This window comes from Acanthochromis polyacanthus, chromosome 4 (genome assembly GCF_021347895.1).
Source record: "Acanthochromis polyacanthus isolate Apoly-LR-REF ecotype Palm Island chromosome 4, KAUST_Apoly_ChrSc, whole genome shotgun sequence".
In the NCBI taxonomy this organism is placed as follows: Eukaryota; Metazoa; Chordata; class Actinopteri; family Pomacentridae; genus Acanthochromis; species Acanthochromis polyacanthus.
The window spans coordinates 44093737-44118251 of record NC_067116.1 but is presented as its reverse complement, the minus strand read 5'-3'; the positions used below and the strand labels follow the sequence as shown (position 1 = coordinate 44118251).

The 24515-nt window shown below is 40.6% G+C and overlaps 1 protein-coding gene across 9 annotated transcripts in view; it reads left to right on the top strand.

The window, feature by feature from the left end:
• Positions 1 to 24515, top strand: part of LOC110958899 (voltage-dependent R-type calcium channel subunit alpha-1E) — a 177605-nt gene that overhangs the window by 115936 nt on the left and 37154 nt on the right. For 5 of the 9 annotated variants that reach the window (XR_007941400.1, XM_051947192.1, XM_051947191.1 and 2 more), the window contains exons 9-23: positions 2080 to 2183; positions 4012 to 4127; positions 4327 to 4380; positions 6419 to 6460; positions 7427 to 7522; positions 8106 to 8315; positions 8831 to 8943; positions 10143 to 10255; positions 11658 to 11789; positions 13029 to 13098; positions 13191 to 13308; positions 14832 to 14899; positions 15073 to 15164; positions 20003 to 20929; positions 23722 to 23954. Coding sequence is in view for 8 of the 9 variants with exons in the window: in XM_051947192.1 (XP_051803152.1) it covers positions 2080 to 2183; positions 4012 to 4127; positions 4327 to 4380; positions 6419 to 6460; positions 7427 to 7522; positions 8106 to 8315; positions 8831 to 8943; positions 10143 to 10255; positions 11658 to 11789; positions 13029 to 13098; positions 13191 to 13308; positions 14832 to 14899; positions 15073 to 15164; positions 20003 to 20929; positions 23722 to 23954 (2488 nt within the window). In the remaining variant the exon portion in view is untranslated. The remainder of the gene's footprint in view (positions 1 to 2079; positions 2184 to 4011; positions 4128 to 4326; positions 4381 to 6418; positions 6461 to 7426; positions 7523 to 8105; positions 8316 to 8830; positions 8944 to 10142; positions 10256 to 11657; positions 11790 to 13028; positions 13099 to 13190; positions 13309 to 14831; positions 14900 to 15072; positions 15165 to 20002; positions 20930 to 23721; positions 23955 to 24515) is intronic. The other 4 variants (XM_051947196.1, XM_051947195.1, XM_051947194.1 and 1 more) reach the window with 3 other exon arrangements.

Sequence of the window (24515 nt, the reverse complement as noted above, 5' to 3'; positions counted from 1 at the left end):
ATTTGAGAGAGGTTTGAAGGAAGCCATATCTAAACAGAAGTGGGGGTCTATGAAGCCACTTACCATTACTTATCATGCAGTCTTGAGGTCCTTTGCCTAAAATCTTCACCACTTTATACTCTGAGTTTTGTGAGTCCTGGGATTTTGAGGTGGCAAAATATAGCTGTCAAAAAGTCAGAAGTGGAGAAACTGCTTGGATGAAGATGAAATGTTTTTGAGAACCAAGAAGAGAAGTCTAGTTCTTTCTGCTGAAGCGCTAAGGATTGTTTTATCGTTGCATTCACAAGGCAAACCTAGAATACAACTCTTTACTCTATATTTCCAGGCATGCCTTCCCTCAACTCATGTCTGTTCATCTATATCACTACCATGTATGGGTAGTTTTATGATCCTGCTTGACTAAAGTCCTCCTAAGCCACAAAAGCTGTCGCCTTGTTGGGCCGACTGATAGAACTGTTTGAGACAAATAGGGCTGCAGCTAACGAAGCCTCGAGTAATCGTCTGAGCACGATACGTCATCAAAAACGGAAGTGAGCGCGCAATGCAACAGAAATCACCATCCAACGGGAGCGCGGAACACGGACGGACATCGGTGCTGCATCGTGCATACATATTATATGCACGATGCAGCGCCGATGTCCGTCCGTGTTCCGCGCTCCAGTCGGATAGTGATTTCTTTTGCATTGCGCGCTCACTTCCGTTTTTGATGACGTATCGTGCTCAGACGATTACTCGAGGCTTCGTTAGCTGCAGCCCTACACACAAATCAAAGAAAGTTATTCATGCTGAAGGTCTCTCAGGTTGCCAGGAGACTATTTAATCTGGGAGCCATACTTTTCTAGGAAATGTTCAGGAAATATAAACAGTAGTCTCTTTATCGTGGTGCATCTGAGACCAATGTGTTCAAGTAATGCGTGTTGAAACCAGTGATAATGTCATTTTCTGCGGGGTTGAGATGTTGCACCACATATCATGAGCATCAGTGTCAGAGTGAAAGCGGTAGGCAGGAAGACAGAAAAACAGAAAGGCAGGCAGTGGCACCATCTGTCAATTTGATTTGACAGCTCCTTCAGTATAAAAAATCCAGAATTGACTCTATAAATGCTCTAAATCATGGAGTTTTCTGTCGTGACCTTTGCTGGAGTTATGCACTTGCTGCATTTTAAAGATTTGCGTTGCTGGAGGCATTTTATATGTAAAGAAAAGAAAGTAGGATGCATAAATAAACTATTTCCCCATAATTCTACATATTTTTCTTTTCTTTTGTAGCTTTCACTTTAGATTGCTGTAGTTAAGCAACATGGATCCACACAAACTCTTGCTGCAGGGTGTCATTTTCGGTCAGCCGTCTGCTCTTTCTGCTTTTAACTGAGATGCATGAAGGCAGATGATTGTATTATGTTGTCTGAAGCAGCACTCAGTGAGCCTCACTGATGACTGAGGAGGGACCGAGGAAGGAAAAGGATGACGTTGCTGCTTCTGTGCCGCTGAAAACGATCTGCTGACCACACAGAGTTACTGTAATAATAGTACACACCTGCTGCGCACGCACAAACAGTACAGCTGCGTTGTTTCTGCAGGCATGAATTAGCTGTTGTTTACACATCTAGTAGATAGGCATGTGATCCAAAAATGACACCATTTATTAGAAGCAGAAACTGTAAAAAGAGAAAAGGATCATCAGATTTTCAACTTTATGGTGGTGCTTAAACCAACCATCTGCAATTCTGTTGTGAAAAATGATCAGATGTAAAAACCACTTTACATGTCTCATCTAAAAATTCTGCAAAAATAAACCGTTTGCAGTAACCACATTCTGTCAAAATTCCAAAATTCTGCAATTTTCTCCACAATTGAGAAACCGTTACTGACTCAGCTGCGACCATCACTCATGCAACAAAAATTCAATACTCTAAATATGCACATAAATAAACAGTCAGTGTTTCCTTCTCCTCTGCAGATGGATACACGTGATGTCCAAACACTGGCACCTGTGTTTTTCGGTCTTGTATCCTAGAGGCGACATGAGTCAGGTATTGATTTTGAAGTCCTGATTTTGCTTTTCTGGGGATGTTTCAGACCGACGATGCCTTGGGCCCCAACTGGAACTGGCTCTACTTCATCCCTCTCATCATCATCGGCTCCTTCTTCGTCCTGAACCTGGTGCTGGGAGTCCTCTCCGGGTGAGTCCATCAGAGTTTCAGCCTTTTTCTAGCTCGTAGATGTAAAATTTCACTTTGCTTTTTGTGATAGTTGCCAGGTTGCCTCTGTGGTCTGCTATCCACTTTACAGAAAGAAATTCAGATTTATGTGAAAATTACAAATCTGATGAGACAGACTTGAACTGTGACCAAGTTTAGAGGTTGTTTGCTTGCATGTCTACACCCCCTGTCAAAAGTTTTGAGACACTTTCTCATTCAAATCAATGAGAAGCTGTCCCAAACTTTTGACAGGTCTACATTTAAAGGTCAAACACGGTAAATTTAATCAACCTGTCACATGCATTTGTGAAATGTGGCCTTTTCTTATCTCTATCTATAGCTGTTAAATGCCTTTTTTATAGAGATATCAGGCAGTCATTGTCAAATTATAATGTTTTTATTTGACAACCTAAACACTGCTGAGTTTAGTACCAAATATAAATTATTGAAACCAGACAAAGCCCCTCTGTATATTCTTTTTCTCACATAGTTTGTCCTTACATAGGGCGCTACAGGTCGGTGTAAGACATGCATGTATCCTAAATCTGCTTTTGATGGCAGTTTTTTGTGTGAACTGTGAGTTGAAAATGATAACTTGCTTAAATTAGTGTCTCATTTTAAGTTTTTGTCCTTAAGAAATTGTAATTAATATCACACCAAGTTTTACCAGTTAGTTTCCAAAAAGCTGCTGCTTTGAATGCCAAGTTGAGGATAAAATGATTGTATTGCAGATTGCTTTGTTTGTTTTTGTTTTTGGTTTTGTTTTCAAAAAGTTTTCTCTTGCCAGATATTGCGCAAAAACAAAATGACACAACATGACAAATGTGGCTCATAGAGAAGCAATAAGACATAACTATGATGCCTTATTGAAAATAAAAGAGGCAAGCTAAAGCATGACTGGAATAAAAGAGTAGAAAGTAATACTGGTAATGATACAGAGGACCTAATTATAATGACTTACTGCACCTGCAAAAAAGAGGAATATTGCACCTGAAAGTACTCCTAGTGGCCTGAATGAAGGAGGGCGTAGAGTCCAGGTCACTCTGAATGTTGAACTCAGTGCAATGTCCCAGTAGATTTCAATCTGTCAATTTATCATGATCATTTTTTTTTTTGCAGTATGGCTCAGCCCTACTGTGCAGTCTGGATTTGTTGCATGCACAGCTTCTGTCCTCTCATTAAAGAGTTTTATCAGCTCATTATGTGGTCCTGCTCGTTTAAAATCTTGCAGGTTAGACGATAAGTCAAACATCCAGGAAGCTGCTTTTCCACTGTGCAGTTTCACCACATGCCTGCACAATTTAACCCTGTGAGATCCAAAAAATAAAAATAAATAAAGGAAATTATATTAATATATACCCAAATATAGAAAAATGAGCAAAAAATAAAATGTAAATAAATGACATTGTATTAATATATACCCAAATATAGGAAAAATTAGCAAAAATAAAATAAAACAGAAATTGTATATGTAGGGTATATATATATTTGTCTAAAAAATTAGGAAAAATAGAATAAAATAATTTAATACTTTAAGAATTAAAAAAATAATAATATAAATAACAAAAATGAGCATAGATAGATAGATAGATAGAAAATAATAAAATAGAAAAGGGCTAATTAGTTTTACAGAGAGGTCAGCAGGGAATCTTTGTCCTTATCTCCACAGTGAGAGATAAGAGAAGCTCTCTGACTGCCTCCACTCTGCTCTTGTGGTCTGATGAGATGAACTTCATTCAAGACAACGGTCGCTTTATCTCCGAGAGGAATCCCTGAATGCATGGTTCTCTGGTTCGACTTGTTTCTGCAGAGAATTTGCCAAAGAGAGGGAGCGAGTGGAGAACCGGCGGGCCTTCATGAAGCTGAGACGCCAGCAGCAGATTGAGAGAGAACTGAACGGCTACCGGGCCTGGATCGACAGAGCAGGTGGCTTTAGTCCTCGCTGAACAGAGAGGAATCGATGTTTCCCGTTACACTAATCCAGTCGGTTGTGGACTATCTGATGCAGCCTGTCAGCTGTCTGTTTTGCAACAACTAAGCTGTAAACGTAGCGAGAAAAGATGCCAGTTTGTCTGTTTCCATCTGAGCCGCCATCTGCTGCTGATCCTACTTTTTTGTGTTCCAGAGGAAGTGATGCTCGCAGAGGAGAATAAGAATTCAGGGCCTTCTGCGCTCGACGGTAAGTCAGCACAGATCTTTGTCCTTTCCTGGTTTCGTTGTGCACATTGTGTTTCTGCTGTGCTAACGGCGCTGTACAGGCTGAGCCAGTTTGATGCTGGATTATGCGCTTTACAAAGGCTTTTCACACATATTATGGTCTGTGCTACATACGTGACTGTGATTTTACTTTGACACACATTTTATAAGCCGCAGAATAAACACCGTTTCCAGAGAAATAAATCACATTTTAATTATAATTTGTGTTATTCTAGTAGTCATGCATTTGTTAGAACAACTTTCTTTCCGCGTTATGTGATTGTTATTGGAACAGTTTCATTTAGCTGAGTTGAAATAACTCCATTTAGTTAAATTACCTCAAGTAAATAAATTTGGTGCGTTAGAACAGCTTAAATTTGAATGAAATCTATTTAATAATGTGAAAAAAATATCCTTTATTTAGCAAAGTTCATTTAAAAAAACGTTTTCTTTGACTCCAAGTAAATATGGTTCCGCTCAAAAGTTATTATTTGGATTAAATCAATTAAATCCTAGAAAGTCTTTACATTTAATTGATCAGCTTTCTTTTCTTTTCTGTTGGAACAGCTTGACTCAACTCTAATACCTTCTGTTGACTCGACACGAGTGCATGAATCTGGTCCATCAGAATTGCTTAATTATTAAAGAAATCTATTTAATCCTGTTGAAAAACTTCACTTTTTTGTTTTTTTTTAAGTTAATTTAAATGACTTTTCTGTGAGTGTAGCAGGACTGTAGACTTAAATTTACACTGCTGAGCTGAGGATTTTCAGAAAACAACCTTGAGTCCTGATTCTACGGAGCAGAGCTTCGTCTGAGGGTCGCTCATGTCACTACAACGCCTAATCACACCTCTGTGAACATCCCTCAGAGCCACACGAGCAGCGATCGTGTCGAACCCGTCATGAGACTCGTGGATTACACTGGAAAAAAATGCTCCTTTCAAAGAAGAAAGAAAACTTATTCAAGGAACTTTTACTTTGAAATAAGTGGGGGGGAAAGCTGACAATAGAACAAGTGAAAAAAGGCGTGATAAGATTTCTTGATGCGATATTTAGAACACTGAGATCTTAAAATTAGCTGGGAAAGCTTATTTTAAGCTGTATTTTACCAGGATTGTCAAGCTTAGGTGTCTTAAAATAAGCAGGACATGCTAAAAAATAATAGTTTTTCACTCAAAAATAGATTTTTGCTGTCATTTAACCTCCAAATTTGAGATGTATGAACCCTCCTGTTGTCTTCATTTATGGGGACCAAAAAATATTGTTTCCTCGTCTAAAAAAAATCCAAGAAATCAGCAAAAAAATTCCCCAAATTTCTGAAAATTTGCAAAACCTTCAGGATGAAAATTCCAATAATTCCTTAATAGTTTCCCTTAGAAGTTTTTTTTTTTTAAAATCCCAAAAATTTGCCAAGAAAATTCTTGTATATATTTTCGAAAAATGAGTAAAAATATTCCAAAAAAAATCTTAAAAATATCTAAAATGATTACATATATCAGTAAAACTTCTAATATTTTCTTTGAGAACATTCACAAAAAAATCAACCAAAATCCACTTTTTTTGACATTTCTTTTTTTTTTTCCGCCAAAAAATATTTAAAGATTTCCCAAAAATGTTGAAGATGTGGACATCAGAAGTTTCACCGTGAAATATTTTTTTTCTTTTCCAAAACAGATTAATTTGACCTGCAGGATGACGCAAGGTTTAAACTTATTTAGAGTTTTCTTGTAAAATTAAACTCAAAAGACGATAATTTCCAGATTGTTTGATTTAACAAGATATTTAGGATGCATTGTCCAAAAACAAGTCCCTCCATCTGCTGAAATGTCACTTGTAACATGAATTTATGTTAAATTAAGTGAGATGAGACATTCAGGCTAAAAATAAGACAAATAGACTTGGTAAGATTTTTCACTTTTTGCAGTGTAAAGCGCTGCTCTGACCCTCTCGACTCTGCTGTGACCTTTTTGCTCCTCGCTCAGTCGGCAGGGCTTTTATTAAATGTTGGTTGATTGGCAGCTCTCAGGAGTCTCCCAGAGTGGAGTACAGGTGGTGCCTACGGTGAGAAACATCCTCTCTTCTGCACTCCCGCCAGCCTCACCGCCCATCTCCCGCCACCCCTCACCCTGCCACCGGCAAACAAACACGCTCTCAGAGGGTTTGGCCCCTCCAATCTGTAGCACAAACACAAAACGGCGGCTCCGGCTGTCGAGATGGAAACGCACTCCTGATAGCTTTGATTAGACGAGGAAGAAGGTGGTGCGCTGCAGTTGCCGTAGCAACCGCTGGTCTGAAAAGGCATGGATGTGCATGTGATGTGTGTGTGTGTGTGTGTGTGTGTGTGTGTTGACAGTCCTCCAGCCTTCAGCAAACACCGCCGCACAACATTTCTGTGTGTTTGTTTGATCTTACTGGAAAAAGTCCCCACGAGCAAATGTTTACCTCCAGTAGATTTCAGGAATCACAAGGTAGCGGGAAGGGAAGGTGGGAAGGTTTGGGGTGGAGGGGAGTCACAAAGACACGGATTAAAGGGTCACATCACGCCCATCACGTCGGCATGCGTGTCGCTGAGCAGCTCCCCAATAAAAGCACAAATGCATGGACCGCCGCAGAGCATGACGGAGAGCATAAAGCGACATGGGAGGGTTTCAGCTTTTGGATCATTACGCCGACATTAAACGATCATTTTTGTCTCATTTAGCTGCAGCTCAACTTCCCCTCTCAGCTAAAACTCAGCTCGTCGTGCACACGCTCATCTGCTCCATCCTTTTCTTTCCATCCACTTTTCCTCGGTCCATCTTCGAGTGTCTTTAAGATGTGAGGGTGGTTATGCACAAGGCGGTTTTGGGGCCTTTTTGGTGGAAAATCAAATAAAACAGTGAAAAAATATGAATTCAGGCTGATGCGATTCAAGCAAAGCAGCGTTTTGTGCCTAAACTCATCCTTGTGCTGCTGCCCTCAGTGTGTTTTCAGTTTGAGAAGCTTCTTGTGGAGCTTTTTCTATATTTAAGTGTTTTTCTTGTGCAGTGTTGAAGCGAGCCACCACCATCAAGAGGAGAGGGATGGACGTGGTGCATCAGGGGCAGCCGGGGGAGGAACAGTACGGGGACATCTCCTCTGTGGGTGAGTCTGAGCATGCTCAGTAACCAGCCCAACGCCAAGATGAGTTTTCCTTCTGCTGTCTTCATTTACAGGCACCGAGAAATATCATTTCCATGTCTAAAAAACCCTCAAAATATCAGCAAAAATATTTGGAAAACCTTCAAGACAATTCCGATAATTCCTTAAAAGTTTCACTTAAAAGTTTTTTAAAAGAAAAAAAAATCCCACAAATTTGTCAAGAAATTCTTGTAAATATTTTTTTTTAAATTCGTAAAAATCTTCCAAAAAATCCTAAAAATATCTAAAATGATGACGCATATATCAGTATCACTTCTAATATTTTCTTTCAGAACATTCACATAAAAATCAACCAAAATCCAGCAAATTCCACTGGATTTTGGTTGATTTTTTTTTTAACATTTCGACCGAAAAATGTTCAAATATTTCCCAAAAATGTTGAAAATGTGGACATCAGAAGTTTCACTGTAATTTTTTTTTTTTCCCCACATTTTCAAACTTTAAAACGGGTCAATTTTGACCCGCAGGACGACACAAGGGTTCATGTTCAGTCTGACCACGGTTTCTCTCCTGTATCCTCTCTCAGGCATCCCCATGGCCAGAGCCAGCATCCGGAGCGCCAAACGAGGTCCGACGGCGTATTTCCGGCGTAAAGAGCGACTCCTCCGCATCTCGATCCGTCGCGTGGTGAAAACTCACACCTTCTACTGGACGGTTCTGGGCCTCGTGGCTCTGAACACGCTGTGTGTCGCCATCGTTCACCACAACCAGCCGCTGTGGCTCTCCAGCTTCCTCTGTGAGTCAGCAGCACTTTGATGTATGAGACGGAATCTGGAAGTTAGTGGCGTCTGTTTCTCCATATTTCTGGGATTTCATTTGGAATGGGGTGAGAGATAAATAGTTAAATATTAGAAATATTAAATATTTACATTAAAATATACTTTATATTGGACTGAAATATAATAAAATGATGCTCTCTACTTCCTTATTTCTTTTCATGAATGAACCAAACTGATGACATTTTGTGTTCTACATGTTGGAATATTGCAATATACAGTTACTGCAAAGCAGAATTTTACAAAATATAATGAATTCAATAAAGTTCAAATGCAGGAATCTGTTCCGCCTCAACCTAAATGTACAAAAGATCCTCCAGGAACCCATTTTGAGTTGTTAGAAGTTCTTCCAGTGACCGTTGAAGTGTTTAAGGTTCCTTCAGGAGTACCTTGACAAGCGAACAAGCAGGGTTGGTTGAATACCTCCAGTTTTTGTTGCTTCTCCTGATACTCTGCTAATAATATGCTATTCCAGACTATGCAGAGTTCCTGTTCCTCGCTCTGTTCCTGACTGAGATGTTCCTGAAGATGTACAGTTTGGGTCCTCGTCTCTACTTCCACTCCTCCTTCAACTGCTTCGACTGCAGCGTCAGTTCTCCTTCTCTTCTGAGATCATGCAGTTTCCGTCCTCTGTCTGCCTGTCTGTCTGTCTCCCTCCCTCTCTGTCTGTCTGCCTGCCTGTCTCCCTCCCTCCCTCCCTCCCTCCCTCCCTCCCTGTCTGTCTGTCTGTCTGCCTGTCTCCCTCCCTCCCTCCCTCCTCCCTCCCTGTCTGCCTGTCTGTCTGTCTCCCTCCCTCTCTGTCTGTCTATCTCTCTCCCTCCCTCCCTCTCTGTCTGTCTCCCTCCCTCCCTCCCTCCCTCCCTCCCTCCCTGTCTCCCTCCCTGTCTGTCTGTCTCCCTCCCTCCCTGTCTCCCTCCCTCCCTCCCTGTCTCCCTCCCTGTCTCCCTCCCTCCCTCCCTCCCTCCCTCCCTGTCTGTCTCTCCCTCCCTCCCTGTCTCTCTCCCTCCTCCCTCCCTGTCTGCCTGTCTGTCTCCCTCCCTCCGTCCCTGTCTGTCTCCCTCCCTGTCTCCCTCCCTCCATCCCTCTCTCCCTCCCTGTCTCTCTGCCTGTCTCTCTCCCTCCCTCCCTCCCTCCCTCCCTGTCTCCCTCCCTGTCTGTCTGTCTCCCTCCCTGTCTGTCTGTCTCCCTCCCTGTCTCCCTCCCTCCATCCCTCTCTCCCTCCCTGTCTCTCTGCCTGTCTCTCTCCCTCCCTCCCTCCCTCCCTGTCTCCCTCCCTGTCTGTCTGTCTCCCTCCCTGTCTCCCTCCCTCCCTCCCTCCCTCCCTGTCTGCCTGTCTGTCTGTCTCCCTCCCTCTCTGTCTGTCTATCTCTCTCCCTCCCTCCCTGTCTGTCTCTCCCTCCCTCCCTGTCTGTCTCTCCCTCCCTCCCTGTCTCTCTCCCTCCCTCCCTGTCTGTCTCTCTCCCTCCCTCCCTGTCTGTCTCTCTCCCTCCCTCCCTCCCTGTCTGCCTGTCTGCCTGTCTGTCTCCCTCCCTCCGTCCCTGTCTGTCTGTCTGTCTCCCTCCCTGTCTCCCTCCCTCCATCCCTCTCTCCCTCCCTGTCTCCCTCCCTCCATCCCTCTCTCCCTCCCTCCCTCCCTCCCTGTCTCCCTCCCTGTCTGTCTGTCTCCCTCCCTCCCTCCCTGTCTCCCTCCCTCCCTCCCTCCCTCCCTGTCTCCCTCCCTCCCTGTCGACGTGTTCCTTTGTGGCTTTCCTTCAGGCTCTCTGTGAGCGCTGCACATCTCTCTGCAGGTGATCGTTGGCAGCATCTTTGAAGTGCTGTGGGGCTTCTTCAGGCCTGGCACCTCCTTCGGCATCAGCGTCCTGCGAGCCCTCCGTCTGCTGAGGATCTTCAAGATCACGAAGTTAGTGCCGCCGCCTTCCTCGCTCTCTACCATCTGTTGACACGTCACATTATTCACCGGGAGCGTGTCACTGCCAGCTGAAAGCTAGCAGCGGCCCGTTTAACATGCTGGTGTGATAAACAGCCCTAACTATTTCACATGAATAGAAGTGTGGAGTAGGAGCGGTAGTTTTATTTGTCTTATTATTAGGATGTTTCCTTTAAAAGGAACTGATACGTTGAACATTTGGTCCTCCCAACCCAAGACAAGCTTTTAACCGTTCTGTTGTCTTCATTTACAGGCACCAAAAACATTGTTTTCTTGTCTGAAAAAAATCAAAAAATTCAGCAAAAAATCCCTCAAATTTCTAAAAATTTGAAGAAAATTCCAATAATTCCTTTAAAGTTTCCCTTAAAAGTTTTATTTTAAAAAATCCCCCAAATTTGGCAAGAAAATTCTTGTAAATATTTTCAAAAAATGAGAAAAATCTTCCAAAAAAATTGTAAAAATATCTAAAATGATTCCATATATGTCAGTAAAACTTCTAATATTTTCTTTGAGAATATTCACAAAAAAATCAACCAAAATCCAGAGAAATTCGCTGGATTTTGGTTGATTTTTTTTGTGTGTGTGTGAATGTTCTGAAGAAACATTTTTAACATTTCTTTTTTTCCACCAAAAAATGTTCAGAGATTTCTCAAAAATGTAGAAAATGTGGACATCAGAAGTTTCACTGTGAATTTTATTTTTTTCCCACATTTTCTAACTTTAAAACGGGTCATTTGGACCCACAGGACGATACAAAGTTTAACCCTCCTGTTGTCTTCATTTATGAGCACCAAATATTGTTTCCTTGTTTGAAAAAAAATGCAAAAACTCAGCAAATAAACTCCAGAGAATTTCGCTTGATTTTGGTTGATTTTTTTGTGAATGTTCTTAAAAAAAATATTAGAAGTTTTGCTGATACATATGTAATAATTTTAGATATTTTTAGGATTTTTAAAAAGATTTTTATTCATTTTTTGAAAATATTTGCTAGAATTTTCTTGCCAAATTTGGAGGACATTTTTAAAATAAAACTTTTAAGGAATTATTGGAATTTGTCTTCCTGAAGGTTTTGCACTTTTTCAGAAATTTGGGGAATTTTTTTGCAGATTTTTGGGATTTTTTTCAGACAAGTAAACAATATTTTTTTTGGTGTCCGTAAATGAGGACAATAGGACGGTTAAATATAAAGTCATACAATCGTTAAAACGCAGATATGTCTTTATATGGGACTGTAATGTGTAAAGCCAGTGAATAAATAATGCTAAATAAACAGTGTGATTGTCCAGATTGCTAAAAACTGGTCCTAAAATCTCACATTTTTATCTTTTTTTTTTGCATCATTTCTGCACTAATGTGGCGTTTGGCTGCTAACCAGGTACTGGGCGTCTCTGAGGAACCTCGTCGTCTCTCTGATGAACTCCATGAAGTCCATCATCTCGCTGATCTTCCTCCTCTTCCTCTTCATCGTTGTGTTCGCGCTGCTCGGCATGCAGCTGTTTGGCGGCAGGTAAACTCCAGAGATCTGTGCCTTCTTGAGTCGATAAAGAAATACAGCGGCTAACCAGGCCGAGAGACAAATCTAATAGAAGCTACAGCGTGCCGAGTTGTTCTCCGCTGTGGCTCCAGTAAATACACACTGAGAAACAGAAACGCGACGCTAAAGCAGACTTCATGGTTCAGCAGATTGCTCTTTATTGAATAGCCACACTTTAGAGGGGGATGGATGGTCCACGGTGGGTTTTATTACACCCAGACACTGTGTGAGCTCTGGGGAGATTTAAGACTCTCACACAGCTGTCGTTGCTGCCTGAAGTCAGAGCCGTTTCCCTCCAGCTGCTGCTTCAATAAAGCCCGACTGAGAGGCACCAGAGTCATTCCGTATGAAATCAACCAATTTTAAGAAAACTTCCCACCTGACCCTCTCAGATTTTGCTAAGTTTTTACATACATTTAGTACATTATATATGATGGGAAAATCCAAAATTTGAATGCTTTATTGTCATTAGTTTCAAAGTTATGGTCATTTGAAGTAGGTAGGGGGCACCCTAAAATTGCAGCCAAAATTAAGACTTGAAATTTTCGACCATTTTCAGACTTCTATAACTTCTGAACAACAAAAGATAGAGATCTGACATTTTCAGAATCATTTCACAGTGACCTATAGCCCTCAGAAATGTGAAAATATTTACTTTATATTTATAATTGCATGTTACAGAGAATGGCAAAGTTGCGATTTTATCCATCATGAACTTCTAAACTGCTACATTTGTCCACCCATTACACAAAAACTAATCATCATATCCATTAGAGATTTTATGTGGTATAATGTGGCTATCTAAGGATTGGATCTGAATAGAATGAAAGTGCTATGGTATGTAATGCATGAAATATGAAGAGCTAAAAATCAAAAATATCTGTCCGACCTTCGGATTCAAAGGTCAATATCAGCATGTGGGATAGGCGGTATCAAAAAATATGACATCATGTGAAATTTCAGGAATTTCCCTAAATTTTGACACCAAGCACAACTTCCTTCTATAAACCTTCTATGTTTAATGTTGACCTTTGAATCCGAAGGTCGGACAGATATTTTTGATTTTTAGCTCTTCATATTTCATGCATTACATACCATAGCACTTTCATTTTATACAGATCCAGTCCTTAGATAGCAGGCGTTAACTGGACGTTATGAATGAAATAATCCAAAGAAACTCGCCCTCCTAATTGTGCCGCGTCTCCCTCACAGGTTCATCTTTGAAGACTACACCCCGACCAACTTCGACACCTTCCCTGCAGCCATCATGACCGTCTTTCAGGTCTGAGAACAAACCTCATCTGTGCAGCTTGGGAAGCTTTTTCCAGATGGTGTTCTGTGTGATTTCATGCTGTTGCCGGTTGGTTTTCGCAGATTCTGACAGGAGAAGACTGGAACGAGGTGATGTACAACGGGATTCGTTCTCAAGGAGGAGTGAAGTCCGGCATGTGGTCGTCGATCTACTTCATAGTTCTCACTCTGTTTGGAAACTGTATCCTTCATTACTCTTCAGTCAAAGAAACGTAGGAGGTTTTAATTCCAGCACTAATTTCTTTACTTCCACTGCGCAGCTTTATGCCCGTATACTTGAAGGAATTTCTGGGTGATTTCTTTTGTCACAACTTTCATCACTTTTTCATTCATGTGAAAGTCAGTTCATCCGTTTCTGTGCGGTGAGCGTTACCTCAGACAGTTTGTTTTATCTAATAAGTTTGCTAAATTAAGCTCCTGACAGGTCGTCGTGCCATGGATGTTTTCTTTCTGTTAATTATTTGATTTAAATAAAACACAAACACAAAATCGTGCAAAAAAGAAGCAGCAGACAAGCAAAGAGTCCTGCAGACTTTATTTTATTTCTAAGTGACCCCGCACTTTTGAACAGCAGTGTGGATAAAAATGAATTGAATCCTAACTAGCGATCAGTTTGTAAGTTTTTTTTTTCCATTTACCTTAACAAATAAGGCTAGCTGATCCTTTCTAACTGAAAGGGTTAATGCTGCATTAACCCTCCTGTTGTCTTCATTTACAGTCACCAAAAAATAGTGTTTTCCTGTCTGAAAAAAATCCAAAAATTCAGGGAAAAAATTGCAAAACCTTCAGGAAGAAAATTCCAATAAAGTTTCCCTGAGAAGTTTTTTTTTTTTTTTAAATAATCCCTGAATTTGGCAAGAAAAGTGTTATAAATATTTTCAGAAAATGAATAAAAATCTTTTAAAAAAAATTCGAAAAATATCTCAACTGATTAAAACTTCTGATATTTTCTTTAAGAGCATTCACAAAAAAATCTACCAAAATCCAGCAAAAATTTTCACATTTCCTTTTTTCCACCAATAAATTATGGAGTCACAGGAGTGCCAAATCAAAATATAAATAAATAAATAAATGTGGAAATATAAAGAGAAATAAATAAATAAATGTGAAAATATAAAGAGAAATAAATAAATAAATGTGGAAATATAAAGAGAAATAAATAAATAAAAAGGAAAATTTTGTCTTTGCTTTTACTTTTTCAGTTTTTCCTTTTATTTATTTATTTATTTATTTATTTCTCTTTATATTTCCACATTTATTTAATGAATTATTTATTTCTCTTTATATTTCCACATTTATTTATTTATTTATTTATTTCTCTTTATATTTCCACATTTATTTATTTAATTATTTATTTCTCTTCATATTTCCACATTTATTTATTTATTTATTTATATTTTGATTTGGCACTCCTGTGACTCCATAATAAATGTTCAAAGATTTCTTGAAAATGTGGACATCAGAAGTTTCACTGTGAAAATCTGTTATTTTTTTTCCACATTTTCAAACTTCAGAACAGGTCAATTTGACCCGCAGGATCACACGAGGGTTAAAGCATTTTATAAACATTAGGAAAAAGGAAGAAACACTGACACAATAATGACACATTTAGCAGAGCAACAGGCTGAACTCCTGCTGAACAGAAACCCAACATTTACTCGTCTTTCAGCCTGATGTGTGAGTCCTGAACACAGCTGTGACCAGACACTCTGCTGAACGTCTTCTTGGCCATCGCTGTGGATAATCTGGCCAACGCGCAAGAACTTACCAAGGTAATGAAGCAGGCATAAGAGAGGCTAAAATCTCAGCTTTACGTGCTCTAACTCTGTAACGGTTGCCTTGTCCTGCTCTGCCCTCCTTTCACTGCTTTGATTCGGTTTAATAATTTAAACTGGCAGATGTTACACATGTCCGCCGCCTTTTGCTCTTCCCCTCGTTTGATCAGGATGAAGAGGAAGCCGAGGCAGCGTTCAACCAGAAACACGCTCTGCAGAAGGCGAAGGAGGTCGGCCCGTTGTCCTCCTTCATGTCTTCAGAGTAAGTGCTGTAGGCGGCCTCTTCCGGCCTCTCCTCCTCCTCCTCCTCCCTCTGCCTCCCCCCTTCCTTCCACTAGAGAGTTTACAGTACACAGGACCAACCCACGTTGCAAACACTGAGCCGGAGTTTCTGCAGCCTCCAGCCGCCGGTCTATCGTTTGGTGCAGTGGGTTTGGATTAGTGATGAAGCAGCAGGATGCAGGGCAGATCTAAACGGGGTTTGAGGGCCTTTAGAGTGCAGCTCGGTTTAAGTGCCACCTTGTAGAGCGTGAATATCACTTGAGAGAACCAGTGTTTTCTGCTGTCCCGCTACAGACTTACTGCTACGCCTTTTGAAGGCTCCACTATCAAGCCTCCGCCTGCTCCCGGCGCTATAATTTGCTCCAAATTGAAGTCTACATCTCCATGGTTACCGGTTCCAGTCCGGGCTGGGAGGTGCTTACGTCGTCGTCATGGAGACAGGGTTACTCGGTGTCCAAATTAAGACAGGGTGTCCATTACAGTAACGTACTCCAGCGCAGCGGATGTCGTCGCCGGGAGGGTTCCAGCGTTCATAAAGTTAACATGACATTGTTTTTGTTTTGTTTTTTTTAATACCCAGGTCTCCAGCTGGCAGATTAGATGATTTGTTTTCTCAGGAATTGATTGCACATTGCCTTGTCACAGGTGGTGGAAGTGCATGTGCATGAACAGGAGTGGAAGCTCCGGCTCTGTGTGCACGCTGTGAATGGACAAACAGCTTGTTGCATGGAGGCATGGAGAGGATTTTACACCTTATTAGCACGACATTTCCTTTTTTGTCTCTGTCTTTCTTTATTCAGGCCCTTTTTCTGAAACTTATAAATTAGTTTCACACAGGAAGAAGTCTAGAAATGCAGTAAATATTAGTTTCCGTTGATCTATGATGCCTCGTTCTTTGCTTACCATCTTCCACCTGCTCCAGCAAATCAGCTGAAACTCTGTAAAACTATTCTTCAGGGAGGTTAAGATACCAGAAATTTCATAGTTGGCATCAGTAGTACTGAAATTCTGTGATTCTTCATGCCAGTTTCTATCCTACAACAAAAAATAATCCAATTAAATGAATGCATTTCAGCAACTTATTGTGCCAAAAATATAAAACAATCAACTTTTTTATAGTAATACGGTATTATTCTGCTGCTGCTTGATGTGTAAAAGTCACATGCAACCAATGAATAACCCATAGGGGTAATAAATGAATGAAAAATAAAAATAATTGTCGAATTTAGAAAGTGGAAAGTATTTAAAACCGACATTAATTCACTGATTTATCACTAAATTCCTGTAATGTTGTTGTAGGATTAATCAGGAACAGTAGAAAAAAAATCAATCAAAATCAATGCAACAGAATGAAATTAACAGCAAATAATAATAAAATCAAATGTACATATAAAACAAAACTATTTTAAGAATTACAATATACGCAAAAGAGGCAACAACACAGAGTGAGGTAAAATAAATCAAATAAAAACCAATAAAATAGAATAAATATGGGCAGAAGATTGCACGTAAGCAGCATTAGAACCATCAAATGCACTGTAACAGTTAATTTCTGTAAAATTACGGTAAATACTGGCAGTAGTAGCTGCTGATTCAACCGCTCTGTGGTAACACATATGGATTAGTGATCATCACTGTAAGCAGACTTTTCTATAATATACTTTATTTATATGGTGTTGCAACTGTAATGTACAAAAATCACAACTGTAGTCCTGTAAATTCCAACATTTTGTCCTTTTATGATCCATAAATGTGAGTGCAAAGTGGAGACATTTGCCATAAATAATCTTTACGATGCAAAATTAAGATCTACCAACTCTGCTTAAGAGTTCTAAATGCATATACAACTAAAACAACAAAAAGAATAAAGGATAAGTTACATTTTTATAGATTGGCAACTTTTATTTGAAGGCAATAATGTATGAGAAATAATAATGTATTAAATATGTTTTCGAAATGAATGAAAATAATCCAGCGCGATATATTAAAAAAACATTAAACAGTCTATATCTTAGTGCTTTGGGGTTAAGTTATCATTAATAGCTGCCTGAATTAAGTAGCTGCTCTAAACAAAAATCATCAGTTTTTACAGGAGTCTCCTGGAAATAGTCTTTATTTCTTTTTTTGTCTCCAAAATAGCATGTGAATTTTCAGCATATGTCTCTATTTTGATGTGTTCTTGCAGTAATTTCCGGTGGAATTCACTTTTCTTTCACTGTGCAACCTCAGATTTATTTAATTTTCAAACTTGTACGTTAAAAAAACCTCGAGATGCAGTGAGTATTAGTTTCAGTTGAGCAGCTGCGGATCAGACTCACTTCAGAGAGAAGATGGAGGTCACCTGGGTTCATTCAGAGGTGAAGCTCCGATCTTTGAGGCTTCCTGGTTTCCTCTCTGACGTTCTCTCTGAAACCTCGGCAGCAGCTGAAGTCCGATAAACCTGCATGACACGACATGCTGCATGCTGGATTTTGATTTCACTTTGGGAGCGCATGCATCTGGTCGGCATGATGACAGGAAGAAAAACAGAAACGATGCACACGCTCAGAACGCTTCTCGCTTAAAGCTCGAGAAGTGGCACCGGGGCTGGAGTGTTTGGCGAGTGTTTCCAGTGTGCGTGGAGTTTTTCATTCCTTGTCAAGTCTCTGAACCCTCTCCCAAACACTCCTTAGCATTCCAAACGTTCTGAGCTCATGTTTTTGAAGCTCAGCTCTTGGATCTTCTCTTTTACACGCTAGCATGTCCCCCAAAGAATGCTAATATGTGAGGTGGCAGCTGCATCCCGATGTGGTGGTTTTGTTTGAAGGGTATCTGAATATGCACTCTTTACCTGTGTTTGCTGATGGAGCTCATCTCTGTGTTCTCTACCCGACTGTCTGGCATCACGGTCTACTGAATATGTCTTCCTATCTGTGTCGTGCGTACCGTTGATGTTTTTGAATGTTGTTCTACTGTTCTAATACTGACACCATCTTGTTTGTCAATGTGCCGCTTGGCTCCGATGGAGACACACATCAAAACATTTCACTTTTACCCTTTCATCCACTGCGAGCGTTAAAATGTTGGACGTGCACAAAGGAAATCACTCTATTATGCTGTGAAATTAATATTTTATCCGTGCGTAGTCCTCAGCTTGAGCCTTAAGCGTTGAACAACAAGCTGAGAGCAGCTGCTAAATGGCATTAACAGAGTGTGTAGTTGTGTTTCGGTGTGTGTCTCCTGGTCTGTTTTGTCTCTGCTCACAAAAGCACTAATGTCTTGTTTTCAACCAATCGCTCATTGATAACACGGACCACGCAAGAGTCCACGCTCCAGTAAGTAACGCTGTCTGTTCAGTTCTCTCTCAAACTCTCACTCATGTTTCTGTAAAAGCATTCTGTCCAAGCTTCTGTCCTGTACCTCCTCAACTCTCCAGCTTTGTTTTTGAATCCACGTTTCTTTTTCTGAAAATCTACTCCACTGATTTCATTGTGCATCTTTTTGTTAGTGAAGTCACAGAAGAATTCCTGGCTTGGTTCATTTTCCACCCGACATCGGCATCGATCGATCAGTGAACTGCTTCATGTTGAAATGAAATTGGCTTTTTGTTGTTTGATAAAGCGCCCGAACGTCAGACCAAAGCACTCGTGATATTCACTTTTTCATAACCAACGTAGTCGTGAAGCAACTTAGAAAGTATGGCTTGGAAAATGTGAAATACAAGTTCACCTGTTGTACTAAAAATCAGAGTTAGTTGCACTTAAGTTGATTAATTTGTTCAAAGTCATCTTATGAGCTGTGAAAGTTAATTTAACTGAACTTCAGAAAACAAGTTAGATAAACTTAAGGCAGTAAGTTGAATCAATTAGTCACACAAACGGTGGCTTTTATGTTTTCTTAATTTTAAATATTTTCTTCTTTATTTCACATCTGTGTAGGCTCTCATTCATCCAGGTCATGGTATCCAAAGTAGTTAAATCAATCCACTGGACTTTAAGAAAGCTCCTTGGAGACGTTTCACATCTCATCCAAGAGGTGAAACGTCTCCAGGGAACTTTCTTTATTTCACATTCAGAACTTAAAGCCTCAACTTGTGAAGTCATTTTTTGTTTTATCCAAGTCAGTTCAAAGACAATCTATAGCTATGTAAATAATTATAAGTCTATGGGTAGACTGAATTCTAAAATAACTTTTGTCATGGTTTGAATTTTTATAATTATTATAGAAAAAAACAGTCAAACCTAATTTATCAAAGATACGTATCAGATTTCCACAAAGTCTGTTTTCTCAAACTCCAGAACAGCAGTTTCTTGGGAGTTTTAATTCCTGAATAATGCGTCCTGGAGGGTGTGCTTATACTAGTTTTGTTTCTTAAAAGCCTAATTTAAATTCAATTTTAACTTTTTTGTTTCAATTGGCTCAAGTTTTTAGATTCTAGAGTGATCTGAAAGTAACTGTTACTAAAAAAATAACAAACTTTACATATTTTTGTTCATTTCAGTTTTATTTATGTAGCACAGAGTCGCAACATGTCAGTGTTTAGCCTTACAAATATGTCAGCCAAACTAGAAAAAATAAGTTGGTTAAACTAAATTTCTTTCTACATTTTTATTGTGTCTTTTTCTTTAAGTCCATTTGAACACTTTGGTTTGAATCAGATCAACTTTTTGGAGAATATGAAATTATTTCAGTCCTGGATCTTCACATACTAAAAAGTACAGCTAAAATGAAAATGTTTCTAGCCTTATGCTAAATCTACTGAATGTCAAATGTTGCACTGTAAAAATGAAGCGTTTTGTCTTTATATCCTTACGTTTGATCTCTTCTCGCTCTTCCCAGGGGAAGCCGGCGGAGGCGACCCTACCTGTACAGGAAAAGAGCGATTCACCGCAGCCGGCCGACCTACTCCTGCTCCCTGGAGGAGGCCCAGGGCAGCATCAGGGAGGGCCGGCCTCCCCCGCCACTCAACCCCTCTAACTCTTTCATGTCCAGGAGGGAGAGGAGAAAGAGGATGACCATGTCGGTGTGGGAGCAGAGGACCAGCCAGCTTCGGAGACACCGCCAGATGTCCAGCCGAGAGATCCTCTTCAGCAGCCCCAGCGACGAGAAAGACGGACCTCCTGCCTCGGCTCATCCCCAGCATGGACGCCCGCTGTCCCTGCACCGACAGGCCATGCAGCACACGTCAGGGAGTTTAAAACATCTGACAGACCCCCTGACCTCCCAATCCAAGAACCAGGCTTCAGGATCTACCATGTCGGTGGATTTGCCCCTGGATGCTGCTGTATCTGGAGACGTACCCGAACCCCCGATATCGGTGCTGGTGCCGGAGTCTGTGGATCCTACAAACGTTCCTCTTCCTGATTCAGTGTCCATGACCATCCCAGAGCCTCCTGAAGCAGAGCCCGTCACGGAGGGCGGAAAACTCAACGTCAATCAAAGCCACAAACCAAGCAGCGAGCGACGAAGCCCCAGGCTGAACGGCGATCGTCAGCACAGGGCGGTAAAGAAGTTCAGACCTCCGGATAATTTGGACGCATTGACTCCTGACATGGAAGGTCACGGTGGGATCAGAGTCAGGAAGGCTCTGCATCACTGTGACCATCAGAGTGGCACCAGAAGTCTAGGATCTTCTCCAGGGAACGGAAGCAACTCGGCGAGCTGTGCGATGGTCGGCGAGAAGAAGGGAAACCAAGGAACAGTAGAGGAGAAGGATGGAGAGCCAGAAAACAAAGAAGGAGAAGAGTCTAAACAGGAGGAGAGCAGGTAAGACTGACAAAGAACTGTTCAAACCTTCATCTGCGGCAAAAGACGCGCTCCAGTGTCGAATTTGTTTTGAGGATAAAAGTCAATAGAGACAGGAATCATTTAGAGAAAATAAAGAATGAGATGCAGCAAATGTCTGAGGCAGGATTCATCCCAGGATTTTACATTTAGTCTGTTTCATGGCATGTTGTTGTTGAGTGACCTGACCACACACCTATTGGAAACAGGGATTCCTCGATAGAATCTCTGGATGGAGATTGAGGCCAGTCAAGACATTTTTTTTAACCCTTTGCGCTTCAGTGCGCTTCAGTGTCCCGCCGGCGGTACACCTACTAATTTGCATAGGAATTTCAAGAGTGTCCGACGGCTGCAAACACGATTATACAAACACTATACACCGATGGAAAGCTTAGATTCTCATGAATCCGACGGTATAAACCACTTTCAGATGTGATTACTACAGCGGGTGAGAAAAACACATTTGTCCGACAAAAACGAATATCCATCCATCCTTTCTCTATACACGGCTTCAACGCACACAGCGCGACTCACATTTCCGGGTTCATTATTACACACAGAAAAAAAGATTCCACAAAAAACGGCCATAATCCAACCTTTTACATCCAGACGACACAAGCCAGTAAACTATTTTGTCCAAAACATGTCCTGAAGTCGGTATAAAATCCACGAATCGGTCGTTTTCAAGGAAATGCACCTCGCGATGGTTGTCCAATATTCCCTGTATTTTTCGTCATTTTTTTTATTCAAAAATAGAATATTAGCGATTTTTTTGTTCTGAAAACGGCTGGAATTGACTGCAGCTTAAAGGGTTAAACACATGCGCTCGTGTCGGAGGTCATTAAGCATCACAGAAGTCTTAGTCATGGTACCCATTGCTAGCTAAACCCCTATTACGCGCTCTGCTTGCCAGCTTGCCAACATGAACTACTCATAGTCCAAGTCACTGTCTCCTTGCGTCTACCATGTAAAACAGCAAAAGTGGAACAACCAGGTACTACAGCTGATCTACAACACATCTTCTAACATGCATGTAGTGAATACAGGTTGTGGAGCCACAGTACACCCTACCCTCCAGCAGACCATAGCAGACAGTATCCTACTGGAGCTTTAAGGTTCATGACCATCTTCATACCATTAAGGAAGCTTGGATGCAGGAATGAATTTTGGAGCCGTTTTCAAGCATATACACTACTGTTCAAAGAAACAGTTTTTTTTAACCATAAAATGAATGATAAATCTAGTGTAGACATAGTTAATGTGGTAAATGACTATTGTAGCTGGAAATGTCTGATTTTTAATGGAATACCTCCATAGGGGTACAGAGGAACATTTCCAGCAACCATCACTCCTGTGTTCTAATGCTACATTGTGTTAGCTAATGGTGTTGAAAGGCTCATTGATGGTTAGAAAACCCTTGTGTAGTTATGTTAGCACATGGATAAATGTGTGACTTATGATGGAAAACTAGGGAAATGGTATTAGATTGGGACTTGGTGTTGACAGACACTAAATATTCAAAGACAGATGGGGGGGTTAAAGAACTTGATTAGGACATCCTTACTTGGAAAAGTTATGCAATAATGCACAGCCAACAATATTTTTTGTTTTTCTGTAGTTTAAAAATAGACTTGTACCCACTGCATAACTTGCAAAGAAACATTTATTTGTGACATTCTGTTGTTGGACCTTGATCAGGCGAACACTTTGGTGCTAATAGATCTTTTATAGGAAGTTGCAGCAACTTGGCAACTAGTAAACATGCCCCACATAGTATGGGAAAGCATGAAGTGTAAAATATTATTCCACAGAGCGACGGCTTTAACACAGAGACAAAGAATCATAAATATATCCCAAAACTGATTTGCATTGTGAAGGTAAAATGTGAGGATGTGAATGCTTAAAACCCCAAAAGACTATAACTGAATTGCTGCCAAACTACACTGTACGAAGGTGAACCTGCAGTGAAGAAACTCCACAAAATACACAAAACAAGCTGATGAAAAACAGAAGGGTAGACATTAATACTAAGTCACCTCAGTCATTTACTCAAAACCGTACATCTAAGCCTGCAGAATCCACGCAGCATTGATTTGTTTGTTTATAAATGAACACAAACAAATGATCCAATTGGTAAACGAACCTGGTCATGTGTGTGCATATTCATATGGATCCCAGACTGCCTGAAAGAAGAATCAATGGATTTATGTTTCATAGAAAAGGGAGACATGCAGACACCAATATTGTTATTTTCTGCTGTGACAGTAAACAAAGAGCTGTCATACAAGCTTTCATTTTTAACTTTTTCTGCCCGATGTAGATCCAACTGTGCTGTGAATAACTCAATTATTCAGCGGGGATAAATAATTTGTTCAGATCCGAGAAATTCAGATGCTCACTGCTGCAAGAAACACCTTATTTTGCACCATTTTAGCTGCATATTTAAGATAAGTGTCCCTTTACTGAAAGATTTCCAATTAACAGGCATTCGTCTCTGATAATATCTGCAAAAACAGATGGATGGAATAAACAGGGTTGAACTCTCACTGAGTGTAATCATTTCATCCGACAGCAGACATTTTCAAGGAATCTGAGCAGGACTGACAGTTTTTCCTTTACGATTGTGTCATAGCACTTCTCATCATGGCTTTACTTTGCAGCCCAAAGACTAAGCTTGTCTATAATTCCTGCATCTCCACACATTTTTGGAGCCTCTAAGTTAACTGGCATCAAACACATCAACCCTCCAGTAAAGTGTTTCTCTGCGCCTACAGACAGGGAGACCCGAGTGAAGAGCTGGACGGTAACCCAACAGAAAACCAGACTCAAACCGGTGACCAGTCTCCTCAGAAGCAGGACGCGCCTCCTCAGCAATCAGAACCGAGTGCACCGGATGTCTCAGAGGACAAGGAGGCCGATCAGGACCAGGATACAGCTCAGCTCAGCTCCAGTGTGATCATCGAGGTTCCCAACGTGCAGCCGTCTCTGGAGCTCTCCACGATCACAGGTACGAATGTAGATCCGTGGCATGTTTTCACAGCTGCTAGTATTAGTTTGTGCTTTGTTTTTTCATAGCTTGTGATGATCATAAGTATTACTCCACTTATTTTGGTCTGAAAAGGCATCAGTTTAATGAGACAGGTTTTAGTTTAAATGAACAAATCACTCACCAGACTCTCAGTAGTCGTAAGTGAAATATAAATGGTCATTCAGCTAGAAATCACAAATGTCCCCCAAAAAAGTTCTTCAGATTCTTCTGGAGGACCCTGAGGTGTCCCTGGGTCAGATGAGATATTTAATCCTTCTAGAACAACCTTTTTATGCACCAGAAACCGATTTCAAGCAAGACGGTTTTCTACAGACAAGTCATTGCGAACATAACTATTTTTTAAATTGTTTTTTCCAAGTGTCCGAAACAAATAAAATTACTTTTTATGTTTCACCCGAAACATTGGAACACTGGAAGGACTGAAATTTTTTTTGCCAAATTTGTGGGATTTTTTAAAATACATCCCACAAAAGAGAAACTTTTTAGGGATTATTGGAATTTTCAGATTTTTTTGGTAAA